At 42.3% G+C, this 24,742-nt stretch overlaps 2 protein-coding genes across 2 annotated transcripts; both read right to left on the bottom strand.

The window, feature by feature from the left end:
* Nucleotides 1-1,205: 1,205 nt before the first annotated feature.
* Nucleotides 1,206-18,314, bottom strand: LOC311158841 (inter-alpha-trypsin inhibitor heavy chain H4-like; the record flags this gene model as incomplete). The annotated part of the gene is made up of 22 exons (XM_084214489.1): nucleotides 1,206-1,410; nucleotides 1,900-2,002; nucleotides 2,767-2,921; nucleotides 4,284-4,458; nucleotides 5,068-5,181; nucleotides 5,650-5,688; nucleotides 5,979-6,032; nucleotides 6,465-6,491; nucleotides 7,096-7,128; nucleotides 7,550-7,698; nucleotides 8,305-8,444; nucleotides 9,032-9,214; nucleotides 9,606-9,787; nucleotides 11,261-11,377; nucleotides 12,330-12,498; nucleotides 13,077-13,193; nucleotides 14,051-14,179; nucleotides 14,263-14,373; nucleotides 14,473-14,635; nucleotides 15,571-15,675; nucleotides 16,082-16,242; nucleotides 18,240-18,314. The coding sequence occupies 22 exons, from the start codon at nucleotides 18,312-18,314 to the stop codon at nucleotides 1,356-1,358; spliced, it is 2,556 nt and encodes an 851-aa protein (XP_084070615.1). The 3' UTR covers nucleotides 1,206-1,355.
* Nucleotides 18,315-21,215: 2,901 nt separating this feature from the next.
* MUSTN1 (musculoskeletal, embryonic nuclear protein 1) lies at nucleotides 21,216-24,742 on the bottom strand (the record flags this gene model as incomplete). The annotated part of the gene is given in 5 exon segments (XM_084214286.1): nucleotides 21,216-21,558; nucleotides 21,756-21,876; nucleotides 24,623-24,639; nucleotides 24,642-24,684; nucleotides 24,686-24,742. Coding segments are annotated over 5 exon segments (345 nt in total). The 3' UTR covers nucleotides 21,216-21,451.

Below are 24,742 nucleotides of genomic sequence, written 5' to 3'. Positions count from 1 at the left end.
TGGTGAAAGAAAACAGGTAATTTCTGATATAACCCTGCATGTAACCCTGCTGATATAACGCTGGATCAACAGCTTGTGATTCAAATCCCAAGTTCATCTATAATGGAATTAGATTGGAAAGCCTGGTTTTGATGCAGTGAAGTGAGCAATCTGGTACTTCCAGTTTTCAAATTCCACAGTTTGTCATGTAGTTTGTGCAGCAAAATCAGCACCTTGAAAGTATAAGCAATTCACACAAACATATCTTGGCATCGTGTCTGCACAGTTCTTTCAAAAAACAGGCTTCTAATTACACAGTTTGTTTTAGCTTATTGACTTTGGCAAGAAATTCTTTCACTTTTAGTACATTGCTTTGAAATTAAAAGGTTTTCCAGTTATATATTATTGGTATGATAGAAAGAAACTTCTGTCAAACTGCCTATAATGCTGGCATATTTACTGGTTCAAAGATACAAAGGAACTGAAATTCTAAAACAAAATCATTTTGGAGTTAAAACTTACAAAAAGCAGAAGACTGAAACTACAGCTTGGATTTCATGGGTAGAGGCTTCTGTGTGTGTGTTTACTCTGCAGTGTTACCTCCGTGCACAGCAGGTTGGGTTTGAGATGTTCATTATTTGTAAAACATCTTCCAATGTTTGCAAAATGTATGAAATGGAGCCAAAAAAAGCTGCTAACTTTTGGGGTTGAAATCCAGTGTTTTGCAACTAGAGGTTTTGCAACCAGCCAATGGCTGTTCTGCAGATGTTTTCAAAAGGGAGCCTCAGAGAGTTTTGTAACAATGAACCAGAGCACAGCTGGTGTGGGTTTGCATCGTCCCATTCACTGCTGATTTCATGATCTTTGAATGGTCTCACAGAAGAACCTCCAAGAGAGCACTGATACAGCAATAAAATAGAAAATGAGAGACACAGTAAACTAATACTGCCTCAAACTTCATGGTGTTTTCACAAAATGCATGGTTCAAGAACACCACTATAACTGGATAAAGTCTTAGAGATCTATTACTGTTTGCATGACACATTTGTTGGCTTGGATGATGCCACTGCTGATTTTTCTTTGGAAACTTAAGTCCATGTGTACATGTCAAACTGTGAGCTGATAATGTCAATTTTATTTAGTTCATTCACATAAATCTTCAACAACAAAACCACATTGCAGATTAGAAACCATTTTCAAATAGCAAACAAGCAAGGACCGTCATATCTTTAAAGTATAATTATTTCAAGATAAGATATTTGTGACATATATATAGAGCAACAGTAAGGATTTAATTGTGTGGTTTTCTTGATTAAAGTACCAAAAATGCTTGGAAGAGCTTCATTTGCATAATTTTCTTCAAAGATTTTTTTTTTCTAGGGAGTTAGATTTATGGACCAGCAGGAAACAGGTTCACTGGCTGACTCAGGCCTGAAATGAAATCAAAACAAGAGAAAATGTGATTACACAATCAAGGGGCAGGGTCAGAATCGGCCGGATGTGCAGATGGTACCAGGAGTCAGAGGTCTGGGTGACAGAGCTGCACCTCAGCACTGCCAGGACCTGCACACTCACAACATTTTTTCCCCATCACAGATGTTGCTAAGAGCAGTTGAAGGATAGAAAATTTTCCTCATGGTAAATCCAATTGAAGGAACACCCTCCCTTTCCAGGAAAACAATGCAAGCTGTACCCCCAGGGTGTAATTTTTTCCCCCCAGTGAAATAGGAGCCTTGAGCCCTGTAGCATCACTTAAACGACAAATGCAAGCTTTTGGGAAAAAATTAAAATGCAAGTTATTTACACCAAAGAGGTGTGTTCTTACAAACACTCCCTCAGTTTCATTTCTTTAGATCTCTGGTATTTGCTGATAAAATACATCTCAAAGCACACCCCCTCCCCTCCTTCCATATCTGGTACCTGGAAACTTTGTGCTCAGATCCAGACACTCTCAGGAGTCTTTCCACAGCTCTCTGATCATTGTTGGAGTTACTCCCAAATTGAGCTTTTGAATAAAATTGACCTAAGCAACAGACACAGAAATTATTAAAAAATATAAACCAGCTGAGTGTTGCTGTCTGTTTAAGCCAAATGGCAGCTCTAACACCAGGAGACCAGCTCTTCATCTCAGAAAATAAACCAAAGATCAAGTTTGGATACTCCATTAGTAAGATTAGAAAATTTCTCTGTTTCATCTGTGATCTCCTGTTATCCCTAATGCTCTCCACGGGAAGGTTCAGCCTCTCTCTGATGGTTTTTCACAATTATTTCTTCCTTGTGGTTTTTGGAATATGGAGCCTCCCTGTTTGCAAAGTTTCCAAAACAACTTCAGCTTAGGTCCCACCAGGATTTTTGGAGCCAAGATGCTCAGGAGCAGCTGGCTTTCATTTCCTAACCACGATTGTTAACAATTTTATGTCCATTATTTATAGTCTGTTACTTGACATCAAATGGATTTTCTGCATTAATCATGTCATTCCACAGCACTGTTGAGGTTAAGCCCAACTATTATTTCTGTCTTATTTTAACATCTTCTAAACCCATAATGGGCTACTTAGAGTTGTGCCACTGCTGAGTGGAAAAGCATTGTGTTTTGTGTGTTATGTTTCTAGGGTGAGACCTCTCCTTTTTGGAATTGCTGGTCAGTAGAAGTTAAATGTCCAAAAGGAATAAATCAAATGCAAAGTTTCTCAAGAACTCCCTGAAACAAACCCGTGACTACAGTCTCATTTCAGGAGCTGAGTTACAGGAGTATTCTTTGCTGCACACATCCATGCTGATACACACCCAGAACTCCAGTGACTTTGTCCGAAAAACGGTCAGTGTTCAAGAAATAGAGCCCAAGGAAATCTTCTGGAAACTTGACCAAGGAAATTTTTACTGTGACCGTATCAGGCAGTGATACTGTAACACTTCTTTCCTTTTCAACTGACACTTTCAGCCTAGGAAGTAAATTAGGAAATTATTTCCAAGAAGAATGTGAAGAAAGAATATGTTTTTAACTAACTGACATTAATTAATCAAAATAATTTCATTTTTGGCTTTTATCTCTTTGCAGTTGCATTTTTCCTCATCTGTTTGTAGTTATCTTTAAACTAGAAAATATTGAGGAGAACAGCTTTTCTCTCCACGCTGCACAATAGGTCTTGCAAATATACCAGGGGACAATTTTTTGCTGATGAATACACCTTATTATCCATAATGACAAGAAATGCTTGGATGGGGGAAAATAATTCTCACCATTCTAATGAGAAAAAAGGTAGAGTAATAAAATAATTCAATCTTTTTTTAATGAACAAGTCAAATATTTTTTTTCTTGGGTATTTCACAAGCTTTTCAGATCTTGCCTTTCTTCTGACTCATTGATATTATTGTGATCCCAGGTGGTCTTGGAGAACACAAATGTCACTGTCATTTTGCTCCCTGCAGACAGGATTATCGAAGCCACCCCCAAAGAGGTGATGCAAGGGCTCGGGTGCTGGACTGAAGCAGGAGGATCATTCTGCTTGGCAAATTATACTAGGACATAAATCCAGCCTGCTCTTGGCTCTGTTTGGATTGCAAGAATAATTGAAAGCAGTTTGCTGTAGGACTTGTTATTGTCTAGAACTGTGTGTGTGGGAGCAGCGATGTGTGTCCTGTCTGCCCCAGACCAGCAGGGGATCCTTGTGGAGACTTGTTCCAGCAATATAAAAGGCTGGGGGAACCAGCTCCACTCAGCTCTTCCTTGTGGCACTGAAGGATCCTGCTCTAATTAGTGCAACAAATGAAGTCTGCTTTTAAAGTATCCCTTCTCCTACAGTGGACATTTACTTACAGACAGCTATTCCAACACTTTATGCCTGCCCATAAAAAAATGTCAGCTTCCCAGATGGCAGTTATTGCTAAAATGGAGGAGAAAGAAAATCCCAGCCTGTGTGGAGCCAAGTGCTGTATAAAAGGGACAGTAAATGTCAAAGCCATCATTGACAGTGTTTGTTCTGCCCTGGAGGAACACAAAGTGGCTGCTGGTAGCACCAGGCTGCTCTGCATCCTTTCGTTTGGAACATAAATACATGAACAGCAGGCTGATGGTGCAGTTGTTCTGGTTCTCTTTACACAGGCATGGGGAATTAAACTTCTTTTCTTCTCCAAATTTGAAATGGGGGATTATGAAGATACCCTGCTGCTACTCGCACTGATATACTTGCTGGAGAAGGACATTTGGAAGCACTTACTTCAGGTAAATGGGAAAGTAGAACCTTGAATGAACAAAGATCTGACACATTTTCAAGTTTAGGAAAAGACAGGGAGATGTTTCTTACCCCTGGATGGTGGAGGAGGCTGATGTTGTCCATGACAGCCAATTGTCCTTGTTATTGTGGCTTACAAGGATCGCATGAGTGTAGACATGGATTTGCACGGGGGGATTCACATAGTTAATATCAAATTGCACAAAGTGGTTTATTCCATCTCCAAGTTTCCCCGTCACAGTGAGTCCTTTAATACAAATTTGTCAGGTGATTCTTCTGATCCTGATAAACCTGCTCCAGTTTTGTTACTGAAATTACTCCAGGGTCTCAAATCTAATTTTGTGGGGCATTTCTGGCTTGCAGCTCCACATGCCCCAAGTCTGTGGTGGGGTCACTAGAGCCGGTTTAACCCCATGCTTCCACCTCCTGCACAGAGGTGTCTCTGTTCCATAATCAGAGCAGGGCCACGGTTCCTCAAGGACAGGACCAGAGAAAGTCTGCTGTGCACCCGAGCATGCACCTTTCTGTTGGCACACAGGGACCATAAGGTTCAAGGTCTCTATATCCTCCAAAGCCCCAAGAGAGCCTCAGTAGGAGAAAACCCTAAGGACCAAGGAGGATGTGACACCAGGAGAAGAAGGGGATTCGCAGCCAGATCTGAGAAGTGCCCCCAGCTCTTACACCATTAATATTGCCTAACACAAAGACAGAATTTACCACAGCCTGTCTGGTCAGTGCAAAGCAGCAGGTGTGAGATGGCTCTTCATGAGAGGCGCTTATTCCCAAAAGCACCAACTGCACTCACAGACCCAGTGACTTTCCTTATCTTGGTATTGGGCTAACACAGCTCACTCACCTTGCTCTGGATCTGACAGCAGGTCGACAGAGGTTTGTGCTCTCTTATCAATATTTAAGCAGATTCTTTCATTTTGTCTGGGTAATTGCAAGAGAAGTTGTGGATCTCCATTGGCTGAAAAGAAAGAAGAAAAATATCAGCAACAAAAAAAATCTAGACTCTGTGCTGGATAGGTACAGCAAAAATAATTTATAGATTTATACCTAAAACAGTAGTTATAGATTTTAAAGGATAGAATGATTAAAACAAAGTAATAACTGTTGAAAAGCACACCCAGACACAGCACCCTGATATGAATGAAACCAACAGATTTTAAATATAGAGCCCTTAAAGAGCCCTTAAGAAGGGGCTTCAGGCTGAAGATTTGCTGTACTGCATTTCTTATATCCTCAAGCAAGAGAGGTCTACTCATGGAATACAGGGATACTTTCTACTTAAATGGAAAGAACTAGTCAAGGTTTGCAAGGAGAGGTAAAAGATTTTCACATGGTTGATGCAGTCAGAAAAAGCATTGTAGCATGAAGAAGTGTACATTACAGTTACATTAGAAATTGAAATGGGTGTAGGATGTGTGTCACTTACCAGGAGGTTGTGCTCTTATGGCATCTCTGAACCTGGGAACTGAAATGGTCAAAATTAATAAGAAGAGTTTAATGAAACATTTTTCTGTAAGTCAGCTGATGAACCAGGACAAATGCTGTACAGAAACCTTTTTAACAGAGCTCTTCACTGACAACTGTGGAGAGCTTTGCCTAAGATGAGCTGTCCCAAAGAGGGAAAAGAGCACAAGGATGGGCCTGTGCTCAGCTGGAGTTGTAGGAGGGTTTAGAGCTGTGTTTTCAAGGGTCACTGGGCAGTGTTGAATGCAGCACACCCAGCCCAGCCCCTCTGACCCCACTGTGAGCAGCTACCTGTTGAAAACATCTTCCTGTTGCTGACAGTTTGGAACTCCGAGTGCAGTCCAGCTGAAAGAAAAGGGTTTTCACAATGTTTTGTTGCTTTGAGTTTATGCCTTGCACCTCCCTCCCCACACTTTGAAAAAGGGGATCTGTCCTGCTTGCTGTCCACTGACTTTTCTGGATACCCCAGGATTGGTGAATTATTTTGTTCTTACATCCATTTCTTTCAGCTTACTAACACATGTTTTTCCATATCTTTCACATTTATTTTCAGGCGGTATATTTTTTTTTTATTCCTGAAAAGGGACCAAGATTGTTTTCAATATAGTTCATTATAAAATATCTGTGTACTGAAACACATATAATAAAAACTAAATTGTATATCAAGTGGGCATCTCCAATCCAAATGCATTTATGTAAAATAAGGGTGATATGACCCTACATATGAAATGAATTTTATGGAATTATTCTGAGGAGAAACAGAGGAGGAGTACTCACCAGCAGGTCGCCAACCCCTCACTACAACTGGAGAGAAAAAAAAGAATATCTGTGTTTTACTCATGATTGCATTACATCCCTTAGAGGAGTGGTTCTGCTATTGAACTCCCCATAAGCACTTTGAAAGAGGCAGCTTCCAGAAACAGGGCAGCATTGTGATTCTCTCAATACATTTCTGTGAAGACCTAGAGCAAAACCAAGGTTCTTCACCTATTAAATTGTTATTCAAATAAATGCAGTTTCCAGAGAGGAAAAACATACCTGCATCATCCTCCCAAGGCATTCTTGAGTGGAATCTTTTGGAAGATGCTTCACATGTGGTAGGAAGAAGCAGAAAGCATCCTTCATACTATTGACTTGAAGAACTACTTTTCCTCAAGAGCATAGATAATTTTGACCTTTGAGACTTTCTGAATGTAAGATTTTTCTCCCTTTGTCCCTGTTATCCACCTAAAACCTGCACAGACTGTGGCAGGCATTGCTTATAATTTACTTCACACGTTTTTTCAAGTCTCAGATACTTCCCTCTACAGACAACCACCATTAACTCTTTTGTTTGCTTTGGTGGTTTTTGGGTTTTTTTAATTAGAGACTATGAAAATATGCTACTGGAAAAGAAGAAAACATTTACCTCCTCCTGGAAGATTGCTGGGCTTCTCATTATCTGTGAGGAGGAAGAGGGACAGATGAGTGTCATACAGTCAAGACTGAATTACTTTACCCACGTGAACCAGCAAACTGGGAAAAGGGCTTCACGTGATGATGTTTTTTGGGCTAAAGGATGGGTGTATATATAGCACTTGCAGAACTCTGACTGAGGCCATACTTTCCCCCCTGCATTCATAGTAACAACTATTAGACTACCTTTAATTACTATTTAAACAAACTATTTTCCATTTCAATCGTAGTGCCTGTTTCATCACTTCACCTTTCAAAAAAATCCTGCTTGCTTTATTTTGAAAAGAAGCCAATCCCTGAACTCCTACCTCTGATTTGCCTTGTTATATCACTATCAAATGAACCTAAGTGGAAGTCAACAACAATGAATCAAGAAGAGCAGAGTGTTTCAGAGGGGCTGTTTTTACCAGCCTCGGTGGGTTTGTTTGCCAGCTCCTCCTGCTGCTGGGGCTTGGTGACCACCATGGAAGTGAGCGGTGTGACAAAGCTGTACTGCAGGGACAGATCCAAGGCTTGGGCCTCCAGGGCCTTCTGGTTCTCTTCTTGGGCTGCAATACTAAAGTCTGTGTTAATGATGTAGCAAAAAATGTGCAGAGACTGTGAACAAATGATCTTCAGATTCCTTTATGTATTAGCTGTGTCTCCACAGATATTTATTATTGAAGGGTCAGTAATCTTATGGGGATAACTCAGCTGTTAATGTGCCTGAAATTATGGAAATGAAATGCTCCATTCTTTGTAACACTGGAGTCTATGTATGGTTTAAATACATAAAAGTAATAGATACATAGTCTATTAAGTATCTTATGGACATCCATATTGTTCTATTCCCTAACTATTGCTGTTTCCTCATCTACAGACAATATTTCTGGGTGTGCAAGAACAGCTCAAGACAATTGAAATATATTTCATAGTAATTTAGTGTAGAATGTGTTATGTGTTCGTATATATATGAAATTGAATGTTGTAGTGCTACCATCAACTGAAAGGCACTTCATGTTTATCATACAGTAATGTAATATTCTCCCAGTATCTTATGTTTTTGATACTGTCTGGAAAATATTTCTGTTTCTTTGTATTTTCTGATCATGTAATTTGTGAATTAGGAATTTGTGTTTTGAGAAGTTAGAAGTTTGTTATGTGAAGCATTAAAACCTCTTACGCTTTTTCCAGAAGCTGCTGAATGCTCAAGTAAGCCCACAGTCTCTCTATGAAATTCCCAAAGATGTATCTTTGATTTTGGAATACTTGCTCCTTCTCTTTGACATTTGCTTCTTCCTTAAGAGTCAAGTTACTTGTATGCTGAAGTGGGAGAAAACTGACCATCAAAAGAACAGCTCCATAAAATTCAGCTCTATAAACTTCATTTATAGTCACATTATGAGATTTCATATCTTTCAGTACCAGCTGTCCTTCAGTTTTGTTCTTTCCCATTGGAAAATGCATCCCCAAAGTATCTAAAAAGCATGTATTTTAGATCTGTATTTCTGCACTTGAAACAATGATGAAAAAAGAAGTTAATTAAATTCTGTCTCAGCATTGTTGAGATGAATAATTGAGATTTCCTACTTCATTGTAACAATAGAAACCTAAAAGTGCTTAAAAGGCTAAAATATTTGAATTTTGTTAAAGAATTAACAAAATTGAATTAAAATTTCTGTTTACTTGTTTGTGGATATTCTTCAAGGCTTTTCTTTTGTAGCAAATTCCAGAGAGGGTAATTTTAACAAATTATCTGAGAGATCAAACAATGGAAAAACAGCTGAGAGCACAAATGTAACAAACATATACTAAACAAAAAAACACTTCTTGAAGCCTCCTATTGTGCCACAATAGGCAGAAGACAGAAGGGAGAGATGTTTTTCACAATTAGTAAACTAAATACTTACTGACTGAGCTTTAATTTCCACTGGCAAAAGATCCAGCTCGTTGCTAAGTTTTCCAGACACTATAATTTCAGATCCTTCAAAAAACAGCTTGAAATTGTTCTTGGTTAATCCTTCAATGGAATTTTCTGGATACTGCATTTCAATTTGCATTAATATTGGGGTAGCCACTTCTTGATAAAAGCCCTAAAGAAAAGCAGTAAGATAAGACAAAGAACACATACAAATGACAGCAAAATTGTGCAAAGCAATATGTTGAAAGCCCCCTTAAAAAGCTTTTTCTTTAGCAGTGCAAGACTACTACAAACTCAGAAATTGTCCACTTCCCCTGGACAATTTCTCTTTTTACAGTAGAGAAATGTGTGAGTTTCCCAGTTTATCTGAGTGTGGCTGATTTGAAAACTTTAAGTCATGGATATAACGTGGGGGGTACAAACCCTCAGATGCCCCAAAATTGCCTCCCTCCCTTGGCTAAAGTAACAGGCAAACTCAACCCCAACATCTCATCTCAGAAAATCTGTGATTTTGCTGCTAGAACTTGATGGATGGGTTTCCTGGCACATTCCCTTCTCCTGACCTGGAGCTGCAGGGCTGCATCAGCATTTTCATAGATACGCCGTGCTATTCCCCCATTGCTCAGGGCCATTTTCTCCAGGAATTGATAACTGACATCAAACCCAAAGCCAAGGCAGAAAAGAGCATACTTCCCATTGATTGCTTTCTGAACGTTTTCTTGAATTACTTCTACATTTCTCTCACCTGTAAATGAAACAAAAACACTGTTGTGGGTTTGGGTGAAGTGCAAGAAAACTGCAGCAGGTTAATGGAAAATTCTGCCTGAAGTTTTAAAAAATAATTCAGAATAAAATAATAAAAAGATAGGGGATAGAACGCTAGCAATCGAATTGGAAATGAAAGCACAACTCTGCATATGGAATGCCAGAATGCAATTCTCCCCCCTTAATGACTTTTATTAGGTTCTACTGATGTTGTCATGGCTAAGTGCAAAATATTTCATAGAACTACAGGGCCAGAGGAGGTTTTTAGTACAGAAGGGACACACACTACAAGTTAACAACATGAGGGATGGATACACTTCATCAAGCATTGAAAAGACAAGTACTATCTATAAAAATTATGTGTGTCAATTCGGAGAAGAATGGATTGGTTAATGGTGCAATTCCAACAAACTGCCAATGAACTCAGCCATGCTTCTCTCCCAGCCCCTTTGTTCGACAGAGGAAAATATTTTCACACCATCACCTTACTCCATTTGAAGAGCTGCTGATGGCCATGTAGTGAGAGCTTTTCCATCAGCATTTCCAGGCAGAAACTGTCACTGCCTGTAGCAATACCATGGGAGCAGCTCAGATTTTTCCTTTTTAGCTGCTTTTCTAAGGAAGGCAGTGTAGGCAATAATGTCTGACACTCCACCCTGGCCTGATTTCTAACTGCTGGATGCAGGGAGCACTGGAGACTCACTGTGGCTGTGCTGGGGAGGCAGCACTGTGAGCCGAATTTTATTTTAAAATCTAAACAAAATCAAGAAACCCAAAGCAGAGTGGCTTACACAACCTAAGAGGCAGAATGATCTTATTATGGGCTTACAGATGAAGTACTATTGCTGACCTTGGAGTGATGCTGGTGCTACACAAAACTAAGACAAAACCCTGTTCAAGACACGAGAGTTTGTGCCATTGCTCTGGGAGCTGCTTATTTTACCTGATATTTCAATCTCAATCCTTTGGTTTGTGCTGTCACAGCTGATCACTAATTAAGACACAGCAAAGAATACAGAACAAGAAGCACCTTGAAAATACCTTACGTTTTGGGCCCAGAGGGTGAAGAAGCACAAGCAGTATCTCTCAAATAGGACTGTACACAGTATCTGCATAATGGCCCTATTTTTTCTCTAGGTATTTTACTTCTCTGTTTCAGCTGTGCCTGGAGTATCTCCAATTCCCTTGAGTTTATAAATTGGGAAGCCAACGGCATGCAGCAAAACAATTCCCAGCTAAAGGATGTGCAGTCACGGGCAGGCAGGCTGTGCCATCTCTCCCTACTGCCCTCAGCAGAGCCCTCTCATAATCCACCTCTCCAGATCCAGCAGTAGCTCAGCCTGTGTATTCCAAAGCTCTTCTAAAACACAGGCTAGGTCTATCAATATTAGGATGCAAGTGTAACAGATAAAAAACCCCAGAGGAGGGAAGACGGTGCATGGCATTCACTCACCAGAAGTGGGCTGGCCATCTGTCAGCAAAATAATCATGGAGACGCTGCGCTCTGGCAGCCCCTCGGCTTTGTCCAGCACGCCCACGGCAGCCAGCAGGGCACCACTGATGTCTGTGCCTGCAAAGAGAGAGCAGGCATCGCTCACCTCAACAGGAGAATCATCTGCAGAGATTGCTGCCCTTCATCTGCAGAGGCCCTGCAGACTTGTTTAAAGTTTTCTGCAGGAAGTAATCCTTCTGAGAGAGGAGGATTTAGGGACTTAGCCTACTGGACTTAATTACCGGGTGTTATATTGCAACAGCAGTGCCAGAGTATTCTCCTGGGAGGATTTTCCACACGTATGTCATGGGAAATACAAACATGTCTAGAGCCATTAAAAAGTGCTTAAGTAAACATACTGTCATTGTAAACCTATATTTAAGAAAAGTTTCCCTGCCTTCTATAAGAAGTCAGAGAAAAGAGCTGAGCATGGGTGGTTTCATTGGTGTTAGTGTCTAGGGTAAAGAAACTTCTGTTCATACTGACAGTGTAACATTAAAGGGAGACAGAGCCCTTCAGATGTGCTTAAAACACTGACTGGTGCAGCAAGAAATGCCATGTCTGTTTTGCCTGTTTTATTTATGTGGCATGGCTTACAAGGGAGTACAGCTTTGGATGTGTTTCTATTTTTTTTTTTTTACAAGGGGACACGATATAAATAGAAAAAAAAAATCAACAAATTGCTGTCAAATGTTGACTGAAATGCCATTTTTCTGTAGAAAAAGTGTGCTACCAAGGAATCTTCTAATTGTCTCTGTGATAAAAATTGGAAACAAAACTTTTCAGCGTTGGTTCATAGATGTGATATAAGCATCTCTTATATACTATATAACTAGATCTATCTCAAAATGTAGTCACCAGTCTGAGCACTCACAGGCTTTCTTTCCCACTCATCACTTACAAGTCTGAAAACTGACCTGCTTTGTAAGCACTGGTGGTAGCTCTGGGACACTATATAACTAATAAAAATAATTATTTTCTAAGCAATTAATTCCACTGGGTGCATATTTGTGGCTCCGAGCACGTGTACCTCCCCTGGCGGTGAGAGTCTGCACCAGTGCTGCAGCACTGGCCACATTCTCCTCAGTGGCTGGCAGCAAAGAGCTCTTCCACTCCACCACTTTGTGGTTGAAGGTGATAAAGCTGAAATGATCTTCTTGGCGGAGGTCCTGCAAAATCTTCAACAGGGCATCCCTTGTCTGTTCCAAGGAGAAAACAATGATTTTGATTATTTCCACTTTGCCAGAACTGGAATTGAAATTACAGTGTAATAAGGGAGTTCTCCACAGCTCTTTTCTAGATGCAGCCCTACGCCTTTATTACACCTTAATGGTATTTTTTAGGTTGAGACCATCAGAAATAGAAAATTCACTTAACTTACAGACACAAAATCCAACCTATGAGGGCTGTAGGGGGTTTGTCTGCTCTCAAACAGAGCTGCATACACAGTCATCGATAAACGTAAAACAGATAACAGATAAATTAACTCTCTAAGCTTCATTAAAGAAAAATATAAGCACAAGAAGTTCTGCAAAAATACAGAAAGTTCTCTCTGCCTCAGTGTTTAATACCCATGAAAATAGTTGTGTCAGACAAGAGTCACTCCTTAATAACTTCAATCTATGCATCTGTATTTTCAAGCACATCTATATGTCTGAACCTTTTGCTGTGTACAAAACCAGTGTGTGCTTCCAATGAAAAATTCCCAGTTGCTTCCTCAGAAGGCTGAAGGGTGTGTGCCTGCTGCTAACAGAGGTCATGCTTTGAGGGATGTTACCTGCTCAATTTTTCTGCCTGTCATGGAGCCACTTCGGTCTATAACAAAGACAACATTTTTGGGAAACACTGGCATTTCTTGGGGTGCAAAGTAATGGACAAAATACCCATTGACAATCTGAAATACAGAATGTGAAATCACCCATTAAAGTACATCTAAAGAAATAGAGAATAAATCTGAACATTCTGGCACAGCAAGAAGTGGGGAGCATGCTCAGCATTCTGCTCTCTCGATAAGCCCAAATAAAAGAACTTAAAGAAAGTAAAATGTATTTCCTAGCTGGAAGCAAGATGGTCTGTAGAGAGAAAATTACCAGAGAGCAGCATGCATGCATACATACATATATATTAGATATCTCAGTGCCATAAGTATGATACATGCATATTATCACTGTGTATCACATTTATCATTACCTATGAGTACATCTCTGAATGACTGTGGCTGCCACCTTTTAGCACACCCGTGTGTACTTGATTAGTGAAATTATATGGAAAATACTCTATTTTATTCCCTAGAATATGCATCGGTTCATAAATGTTTGTTAAGTTCCTGCTGTATTTAGTTATTACCTCAGTTATCACAAAAAAACACAGAGACCAAGCATCATTTTAAGTTATATAAATCCCATTACTCTAAACTTCATTTACAGGAAGCCACAAATATACTTTCAGAGGAGACAAAATAATAATTAAAAAAGACTGTAAAAAGACATCTATGAAACACCAATAGAGATTGGGCATTTGAATAAAATTTGAAAGACTGATTTTTTTTCCAGATTGATCTTTCTTTCAATCTACTTGGTGTCTCTGGGGATTACCAAGTATCACCCTCAGTTCTTGCTGACCCTGGACTAATGGGAAGAGGTTTTCCTGTCATTCTTAGTGTTTCAAAGCAAATGTTGCTGTTTCGCTGATTGCACTTCACATTCATACTTATCTGTGATCCAAAAGCATTTTCATTTATATATTTTTTACCTGTATATCACCTGCAGTGGCTTCTCTCTTAACATCATAACGCACAACAAAATCACCATTGAGGAGCGTTTCATCAAGTTCAGAATTTTTCTTCTGTTGGTCTAGAGTTGGCTTAAATAAAATATGAGCCTGCAAAGCAATCAGAAGGAAATATCTAAAGCAATATAACTTAGAGCTGCCACTGGAGTAACCTCTGGCAGCTGCTGCTTTACCTTGGTTTCATTCTGCTCTTTGGTGAGTGCCTCACTTAACTCGTTTGTCATGAATGTGCTGTCTGTCTCCAAGAAGTGAATGCCCTGGGGCTCGAAGATGTGCACATCGATCTGGCAGCAGAGAAGTGAACATCAGCGTCTCAGAGGGAACATGGCTCTGCTAAAACCCACAGCACTGCTCCCTGCCCAGCCCTCCCCAAGACAGCCCACCTGGAAGTGCTTAACGAGCTGCTTGGGCCGGACCTTGATGAGCAGCTCGTACTTCCCCAGCTGCCGCTTCAGCAGCTCCTCGTAGGTCAGCTCAAAAGTGACTTTGCTGGCAGCTGCGATGCTGACGGACACGTGGAACCGCTCCATCTTTCTGTCTGTAATCCTGGGGGGAAGAACTGTGATTTATCTCCGTGTGGTGGCTGGAAAGCGACCACACTTTGTGAAGTGTACAAAATAATTTGCACACTTTTATTGTGGCCCCTCCAAGGGGCCACATGGGATAAATAAAAAAAAAAAGGGTAGTAGTAAATATTTTTCATCATAGAGAGGATTTTTCACATTGCAGGTGCTATTATGCACATCACATATTGTACATTAGATAAACATGTCATGGGTGCAAGCTGAGAAACGGAGCAGAAACCCCTGCGTGCCTCAGAGTGAATACCTGTGAAGCACAGATTAAATATACCCTGAAACTGTGATACCTGTTCAAGTGCCATGGTCCTCTGTGCTTGCAAGGAGGCAGACTTGGCACTGAGCATCATCCCAGCGTGGCAAGGTGCTCTTGAGTGACAGTGACCAAGGCTGGATGGAGCTCTGAGCAACCTGAAAGGTGTCCCTGCCCATGGCAAGGGGCTTGGAACTAGATGATCTTTTAGGACCTTTTACCCAGAGATTAGCTCAATTGGTCAGAGCATGGTGCTAGTGACACTGTGGCTGTTGGTTCAATCCCTCTACAGACCATTCACTTAAGAGCTGGACTTGGTGATCCTTGTAGATCCCTTTCAAGAGCATTCCATGATCTGTGATTCAGTGATTCTGTGACAGCAAGTCCTAAGGCACTGCTAAACAGGGATGCTTCCTACTTGGAGCCCATTGCAGGACCACCTATACATCATTTATATATGTATGTATGTATGTATGTATGTATGTATACACACACACAAAGATAACTGTCCTTCCCACCAAGAACCCAAGACTGATTTTCACTGATTTGCCCCGCTAGGATGTGGCTATCTCCAGGATTTAATCTGCCCCCAGCCAAACAGGAAGCCAAGGAGGGGTGTTGGAGTAGTCTTACTCAGAATAGCAACGTACTTGACGAGGCCAGCACTCTGTCCTTGTGAGACTGCCGAGTCATATTTGTTTTGAGCAGCAGCTTTCTCCTTTATTATTCCTGGGTATATTTCGCCATCAATAGACCTGTTTGGTTTCCATGAAAATTAATTCATAATAGAAGGAATACACCGGGGAAAGAAACTCAACAGAAGTTTTTTTGTGGCTCTCTGGGCATGAGCAAGGGACACTGGCTCTCAAATCCCTCCCCACCCAGGAGGATGCCAGGAGCCACCACCACAACACAGTCCTTGTCCTTGCAGAGGCTCAAGGAGGCTGGAGCAGGAGAAACACCACCACTGAGCACATCTATCACCCCCCTATGCAGCAGGCAGCCTGGGCCTGGGCACGTCTTTTCTATTTGGCTGCTTACTACTTAGCCCCACAGAGCACTTTTGCAGAGGACCCTCTTTGTGCTCCTTCTTTGAGCAGAAAGATGAACCCCCTCCCCCAGAGCTGCCTCCTTTATACTGCAGGTGAGGACAGGTCCTACATGGAGAAGTTGGTGATGAAGGCTGTCTTGGGTAACTCCACTTCAAAGGTGGCCTCTCGGGACTCATTGGCTCGGTTGACAATTCTGCTGGTGATGACAGTGTGAGCAAATCGTGATGTGACCTTGCAGTCCACGTGGAGGCTGTATATTTCAATAGCAGGCTGGGAAAAAAATAAGCAGACTGAGACAGAAACATGCAGGTTTTAGTCCCAGACCATCCTTACCTGGATGATGCTGTTGGAAAAGTCTGATGAAGAAATGACCTGTTAGAAAGCCTGGCTAGAACTGGGGAGGGGATTGTTCTGAACCAGTCTGCTTATTCTCTGCAGCCATAGCTACTGTCCCATGCAAAACCTGCAGCTACATCTGTATTTTGCTATACCACAGAAGCTTCTGTTGAACCTTTTTCTCTCCTTGGGGTACAGTGAAGCTGCTGCTGCATCATCCCAGTGCATATCCCAAGATTTTCCTCAGGAAGATCAGAAGCCTCTTTAAGCCTGACCCAGGGAAGGTCCCTGTTTTTTGTGCAACTGTTTATTTGCTCTCCCAGCTGTTGACTTTTCTTCCTGTTTTCCTGCTTGGTATCTTGTATCCCACAGGATGTTTAGCAGGCTTGAAACCTTGCATGGCCTTCCCAACCCATCACTGGTTACACAAGCAGAGATGCCCTTTGAGCACTCATGTTTCTCCTGATCTGGTTCTTCCAGGGCCCCTGATGGCCAAAGGAGGAGGGCACCATTCCAGAGCTGCTTGGAGCACCTCAGAGGGTGGCTGGACTGAGAACTGACTGGAGCACCTGCCTACATGGACACCCCCTTTTGCATTTGGGATGTCTCCCTAAAGGTCCTACCCATGTTCCAGCAGTGGCACTAAGGCTGATCTGGGCATCACCAACCTCACAACAGTCCAATAGTTGATTAAAATAAAAAAGCTTAGCAACAGAGCATATCATTGCACTTCTATTTTTTCTTTTCCAGCCTCCAAGTCTTTTGAATGGCTAATTGATCTTTCGCTATTTTGATAATTAATGTCCTGTACTTTGCTTGCCAATTTATAGTATCCAGTGGCTTCTTCTCCATTAGGACACTGGCTGAAAATCAAAACTTGGCTGCCATGCCATACTCAAACCTGCCCATGGCACATTCAGAGCGAGGTTCTGCCATAAGGAACACCAAACCCCAATCTGTGGCTCACTGGGAAAGTGCAGGCACATGTGGCCATTGCTGCCCACTGAGGATCCTTCCAACACAGGAGGAGCTTGTCCTGTGCAAAATGTACCCAGTGCAGAATCTACTCCGCTGCCACATGCCCAAGGGATGCTGCAGGGAGCAGGACCTGCATCTCCTGCACTCACCCAGCCCTAGCAGCATTTTAGGCTGTGGCCAGAACAAACCAGGGGTCGGCAGGATGCAGCATGGGGAGGAGCTTTGCTGGGCAGAGAGGTAAAAGAAGCAGAGAGGACCAGCCCCAGGCATGTACCCACAGGCAAAGGCACTGTGGGCCCATACACCCCATCCATGGCTTCCTGCAGAGCTCTTGGCTGCCCCTGAAACAGTCATCAGGCCTGGCCCGGCCCACCCACACCTGCCTGCATTTCAGTTCCACTTCACTCTTTTCTGAATAGGCACAATGGACAGAGAAATCTTCTGACTTAAAGCTTCCTCTTCCTCTCTAATGTTGTTGTTTTTACAATGCCACCAGTCACCACTGTGATGGTACAAAAGAGAGTTTGCTCCTCCAGACAGTGAAAATAACTTTCTACTTCCCTCTTTTCCATTCCATATTTATAATTAAACACTTCTCAGAAACCTCCTGGCACTGCACAGTGCTTGCTTGGTCCTGTGTCAAGATCCAAACCTCATCCAGTAGCCAAAGCAGAGTTACTGATCTCTCAAATTTGATATCTTACATTCTGAAAGAAGAGAATCATCAAACATCTGCAAGTGCCTCCTGTTACATTTATACTATAATAGCCCAAACAAACAACCAAAATGACCATAAAAGGACCCAAAGCTCTAAAATCTCAACACAATCCACCCAAGTCTCCCTGGGAGGCGGTTACCAAAGGAGTTACCTGCACTACCTGGCCAGTTACCACAATATGACCCCATCAGCAAATGAGCAAACGAGATATTGATAATAAAAATAGAGCAAATACCTTCTGATCACTAGTTTCTGCTAATACTATGAGTGAGGAAAAGACCATCAATGCAAGCAATGTTCTCTGCTCCATTTTGGAAAAAAACAAAATTTCAAATGAAATCTCTATTTATCTTAATCAGTTAATGAGTAACATGTACTTGCGGATATCATGTGGGCTTTGAAGAGACACAGAAATGTAATATTTACCCATTAAACATAGGTAAAACTTGGACTTGGTTAATGCTTATTTTCCCAACAGATCTTTGCTCTTAAACATTAGAATTTTAATGTTTCATAACACATAACATTAAGAAATTTCTATATTTTTTTTAAATTAGATTTCACTGTGTCACATGAAATCCCTTGGGCAGATGACTTGCTCTGTGCAGCAAGCTGCAGGAATCTTTACCATATTCCACAGTAATAATTTGAAAGGGCACATCCTTAACATTATCACAAGCACTTCAGAGATTTGGAGATTGCCAGGACAGGCAGCATTCACATGAGCTATTACAGCTGGTAGCTTTCTCAACCTTTGTGCCTCCCTGCCCAGCTGGCCATGATCCTTGGTAGGCAATGCCATTCATTGTTATAACTTAGCAGAAAGATCCTGTGGAAATATAAGCACCTGTGTTTTCTTCATGCCTGTTTTATAAAGTTTCCATGTGGAGAGCAAGCTTCTTGTGGCCCCAGAGTTGCAAGCAGACACTAAAGCCCAGCTCAATAATTTATTACTTTCCAGACATCTACAAGTTCACTACAAAGAAATGTGCTAAGCACAGCCTGGTCTTACAAGCCTTGTGCTTTAAGTAACTTTAAAAAAAAATAAACTTTACTCCTCTCAGGCAGACTGTTTATACTACTTGCAAATACCATATCCTTTATAGCAGGACATATAAATATATATATTTTAAAAGACAAAAAATTAAACTGCAATACATTCTATTAACTTGCACAACTCATGTAATGCTCTAATCCCTTAAAATACACAGGATTAGACACTTAGTGGCCTAAGAGCTGCAAGAGCCAAAGCTTTAATTAAGTAGATCTGTCATCAGTTTTCTAATGACCATGTGTAAAATCACATGGATGTTAAAGAGCTGCTTTTGCTGCACAGATTTAGGCTGCAGCGTCAGCTCTGCCCTTCCCATTTTTTAGATGAGGTCCACATTAAAAGACAGGAAGACCAAAACCAATGCCCAGTCCTTATTGTCATACTTGGAAGCAGCACAAGTAAATGAACCTGACAACATCCTGGAAACAGAGCTATTTGCCAAATCCCACTTCTCTGGTGGATACCTTTCTTGGCTTCCCTGTAGAATCCGTGTAGGACACAGAGGTTTCTGTGCTTTGTTAAATCAGCACCAACATATCCAAAGCAGGGTCTGAAATACAGCACCCCCCTATCCTGCTACCCCACCTGCAAGCCAGCAGGTCAGGCCCTTGTACTGCAAAAAGTGACAACATTTTGCCCTACTTGCCCCTTGCCATCATTTCTATAACTATTGAACAACCTCCTTCCACCTTCTCAACACAGGTTAATTAAGGAGAGTTTGTTAAACCCAATGCAAAGGCAGCTCCAGTATTATCAGGGTAGGAATTTTTTCCACTGTGACTTTTTTCATGCTCTGGAAGGATCTTGGGAAAAGGCTCCACCACAGGTACATACCTGTGAGGAGCCTGTGCTCCATGGAGAAATTGTGCCCCTTAAAGCGAAGAGGTGGGGTCTGGGCTGCAAATAATGATCTTTTAAAGTGAAAAAAGCAGGGCAAGGCAATGCACCAGCAATATCTTTAAAGAAACTTTTCCCTTAAAGCCAAAGGATTTTCTGCTGCCTTAAGTGAGCTCCTCTCCACAGCCTCTCTGGGATCTGTGTGGGCATTGTCACAATTTATCTAAGTGTTTGGGACACAAAAGCCAAATATGATGCGTTTCATGGTGCACAGAGAACTTTGGCATCACTTTTACCTCTTAATCATGTCTAGTCTGTATAAAATAAAAGTAGTTTCTTCAACAAAGGTGGCGTAGGACTTACCATCCCAGACATGCTGCAGAGACTCAGGGTGTGTGGGAAGCATGGCAGGTGCCCACAGAGGTTCCTCTGTGTTTTAGCACAAATATCCAGCTGAGAGGAAACACTCTGGGGTTTGGGGGAAACAGGTTTGGTGTTTAATGCAGCAAATTAAGAAGCAAACAGCATTGAAAAAAACCAGCTTCCCATCAGAGTGTGCTGGTGTTGTACAGAGACACTCGTTGGGTTCTCCTCTCCATGGTAAGGCAGGACATGGTGGTTGGGTCTGGCACCCCACTTCTCTTCGATCCAGTGGGACAGGAGGCAAAAACCACTGGGGAATGAGCTGAAATCCTTCCCTCGGTGCTGGGGCACTCTGAGAGCCGGACCTCTGCCCTCACAGCTCAGCTGCATGAAGGGAAATCATGGCATTGCTGCCCGGAAGGGTGTGAGGGGGGAGATGTGGGGGAGAACTGTGAGGGGAAAGCCATGAGCGGGAAACCGCGAGGGGAGAGCCGTGAGGGGAAGCCGTGAGGGGACAACCATGAGCGGCAAACCGTGAGCAGGAACTGTGAAGGGAGAGCCGTGAGGAGAAGCCGTGAGGGGAGAGCCGTGAGCGGCAAACTGTGAGCGGGAATTGTGAGGGGAAGCCGTGAGGGGAAGCCTTGAGTGGAAGCCGTGAGGGGAAGCCGTGAGGGGAGAGCCACCACCCTGAGCCATGCCGCCCCCCTGAGGGCCCTCGCCAAGGCGCCGCTGTAGGCAACACAGATCTGGGTGAAGTCTCCAGATTTCTGTGCTGCCCCTTTCATCAGCTCCCTCCTGGTGAGGGCGCGATGTGAAGAAATTGCACTGACTCTGACACTGTGTCATCAGGGTGTTATTTCTTTGCATTTGACAGACAAAATCATTGCCTGTAGTGCCAAAGTGCCCACGGAATTAATCTGAGCCCCAAGTGAAATGAGTCACCACAGTGTGCCAAGCTGAGTCCAACAACCTTTTTTATTAAACAATTATAGCAAACATTATCCAATATATAGAAAGAAAGCATGTAATAAAAATTAACATGGAAGTTTTACTCTTTGACATGAGTATATTCCCTACTTAAGGACTTACAGTGGAAATTATCTACTTGAGTCTACAGTGACTTTAGTGCAAGGAACAGAAATTTTGAAAAACGTTACAACAATCATTTTGGTGAGTCATGTCCAGCTCCACTGTCAGCCAAAGACGCTCTTGGCTGGCTCATCCTTCGGTTTCTCAAAGACTGTTTCACCCCCTGTCCGAGCCCCGCTGAATACGGAAGGTGCTGCGGAGCCCATTTGTTCTTAGAAAAGAAAAGCAGGAGAGACAATCAGTGAAATACCACCCAAATTCAAGGGAGTCAAATTAGTGCTGCTGAAATACATATATACATTTGATAAATACCTCACTTGTCCCTCAGATGAGGAACCCTTTCACTTGAAAAGGGCAATTAAGTCAATGTTTTACTCTGCTTAATTGCTTCCAGTTGAGGAGACTTACCACACTGCCTCATCACTTGGTAGGTTTTAGATTTAATTTCCTGGTTTTTGGCAAGGTTTCCTCTGGCTCCTTTGAGGTCTTCTTCCTTCACTGGAGGACGCTTCTTTTTCACAGGGGCTGGCTAAGAAACAGACCCACACATCAGTATTTTGTGTTTAAAGTACAGGAAACAGAGCTGCCTCTGCCCAAAGGCTACAACATACAGAGTTGCTATCACAATATTTCACCTATTTTCGTTCTGAAATTCATACTCAACTACTTCAGATCTTCCCATAATCACAATTTCACTGCCCTTTCTAAAATCTACTACCATTCTCACTGCTCTGAAATTGTTTTTTTATTGTACAGCCTTTGAAAGAGCGATGGACTGCTTAATTAAAAAAAAAAAAAATCTTAGGTTTTCTCTGTCCAGCCCTACCTGCTTATTCTGCAAGTACTGATTGGTAATTCAAGAACCTGTCCAATATTTGGAAAGGAAAAATCACTTTATTACTAAATTGGGCTTGTGCCTCAGTCTACTTACTACTTCTTTGGGAAACCGGTCAGAGAGATTCCAAATCTGGACTTGTCTTCAAATAAACACTTGACCCATAGTTGATCATCTTAAATTTAAGCAACAAAAGTATCTGAGTACTCAACAGGGCTCTCTACTGAACACATCTAAAGCCCTGGACTTGGAACCCAAAGAAGGAGAAGGAAACCTAATACAGAAACAGATGCATCATCAGGTGGTGCACTGCTAAAGCCAAGTACTAATCTGTTCACAGTTTATTCCACTACAAGGAAACAGGGATAACATTGCTTCATCAGCCTACCCCTATCTTTAAATTAGGACTGCCCAGTCATACACAGCCCCACTCTGCAGCAGCCAACACCATAAGCATTCCTCCATCAGTTTATTATTTCATGGACAGATTTTCAGTGTCCCACCAGGCAGCCCTCGTGGCAAGATTCAGGGGCGCAGGGATATGATTAAGAGGAACAGAAGACCCCCCACACTCCAACTCTAATAGATTTGCACACTGAAAGATCAACAAGAAACTTCTCTGACCATCACTACATACACAGGGCTTCTGATATTTGGGTTCTGGTAGTGGTGGAGCCCACTCAGCACTTCCAGGCACTGCCTGTGAGGCTGAAAGCAGTTGTGGAAGGAAACAAATCCCTCAAGGCCTACAGAGATGGCTGGAGCAGCATGTCCCAGGGAGCTTGCAGAGACAGAGCCTGCATGGCTGGCTCCTGGACGGGTGGGCTGGCTCCACTGGAACCTTCAGCACGTTTTCTGCCTGCTGCAAATTCCTGGGAACGCTCAGAATAGCTCACTGTCAATCCCACTTGCATGTGTTGTGGGAAACAAAACATTTATAAGATCTCTGGGGAAAACACTCATGAGTAGCCAAAGCAAGCGAGTGGAAAGGGTGTCAGCAAACCCTTCAAAATTCACAGCACCTCGTGCATGGGTGTTCAGCTGGTGAACCAAACATCCCCACAGCCAGGAGTCACCTGTCCTTCTGGAATGACAACTGGCACATGATGGGAACAGTCCCTCATGCCCATGGCATGCTCCACAGGCAGCCAACCCAGGAAGGGAAAAAGCCCCTTGCTTTAAGAGCAATGTGAAATCTGCAAAGGTCCGTCACCCGTTATTGGTAACAGACAGTTACTGTGAGGCTTCTACCCACCAGGACAAGGGAATTCCTGGGGACAGGGTAAGGAAAGGTGGCTCTTGGCATGCACAAAGATACTGCCAGGCTGAGCAGAGCTCTTGAATGTCACCCAGTTATTTTAAAATGAACCATCTCATGCTTTGATCGCAGAGGATTTTCCAGCGGGACAGTTGCTGCAGATTAGTCGGCCCCAGCTGAAGAGCAAAGCTGGTGCATAGACAGGTTATGGCTAGCCCTGGCCAGCAGCTGCCACTGTCACAGCCCCACCACTGCTATCTGCTGCCAGGATTCCTGAGCAGGGGTTGCCAGGAGCCATTCCTGGCACGGGAGTGCAGCCTGTGCTTTATCTACTCCTGTCACAAGACAGAAAGCGCTACTTTACAAGACATACAACTGGGTTTTAAGTACAATTTTCTTTGGAGTAAAGAAAATCAGCTGAACTGAGTTACTCTCTATGGCTGAAGAACTGTGCTCTCCTACTTTCTCTGTGTTCCTACTCTCCATCACACCACTCCTGTAAAACTCTCAGGCTGAGGAGAGCTCTGCCAAGCACATGCAGCTTGTGATGCAAATGTAACCATTTACCTAAAACCTCACCATTTCTGAGCTCATTTCAAGAGCACTTTGAAACACTGATTATTGGGGCATGTAATAAAGACAAACAATTAGTTATAAAATAAATATTAAAGTATTCATTTTATACAAATTTTCAAATATCTTATCCTAACAGTTAGAATTTTCAGTAACACTCTTTTCTCCTGCATGTTAATGCACCAAGCTTTACACAGTGACATTTCAGCACAGGCACCTCTTTGCAAAACAGAATTTCAGAATCACTGTCTGAGAAAGTGTGTTAGAAAGGCAGAGATTCCTCCATCTGTGAAACATCCCAACGCAGAGCAGGGGAAAGGATTTTTCCCTTTCTACACAAATAAAAATATTTAAGGTAAACCAGAACACCTTAAAGCTAAATTAATTAACCATGTAGAGAGCAGCTGCTTTCATTCTTCACCGAATAACCCATCCTAAGTATGTACTTGTTAAAGTATTTTAATCACACAAGTCACAGAGCAGTAAAGCTGAATTCACTGGTTCATGAGAGGAACTCGCTAATAAGCTTTTCCAAGCACAGCATCCAAACCAGTAGCAGGTTTGCCAGGCGCTGCTCCGAGAGCTGGCAGCGCACAGATGTCCCCGTACCTGTGACATAACTGCGGTGCTCCCTCGCCGAAATCCCTCCCAGGTCGTTCCCGACTTTGATTAAATCCAGCCCGTGAGCTCTGCGAGCGCCTGTTGTTTTCCTGGACTTATATAGAGCAT

Source organism: Fringilla coelebs (genome assembly GCF_963513975.1).
Source record: "Fringilla coelebs genome assembly, chromosome: 13".
NCBI classification, from domain to species: Eukaryota; Metazoa; Chordata; class Aves; order Passeriformes; family Fringillidae; genus Fringilla; species Fringilla coelebs.
Note: the sequence above shows the minus strand (reverse complement) of the source record. Positions and strands in the feature narration are given on the sequence as shown.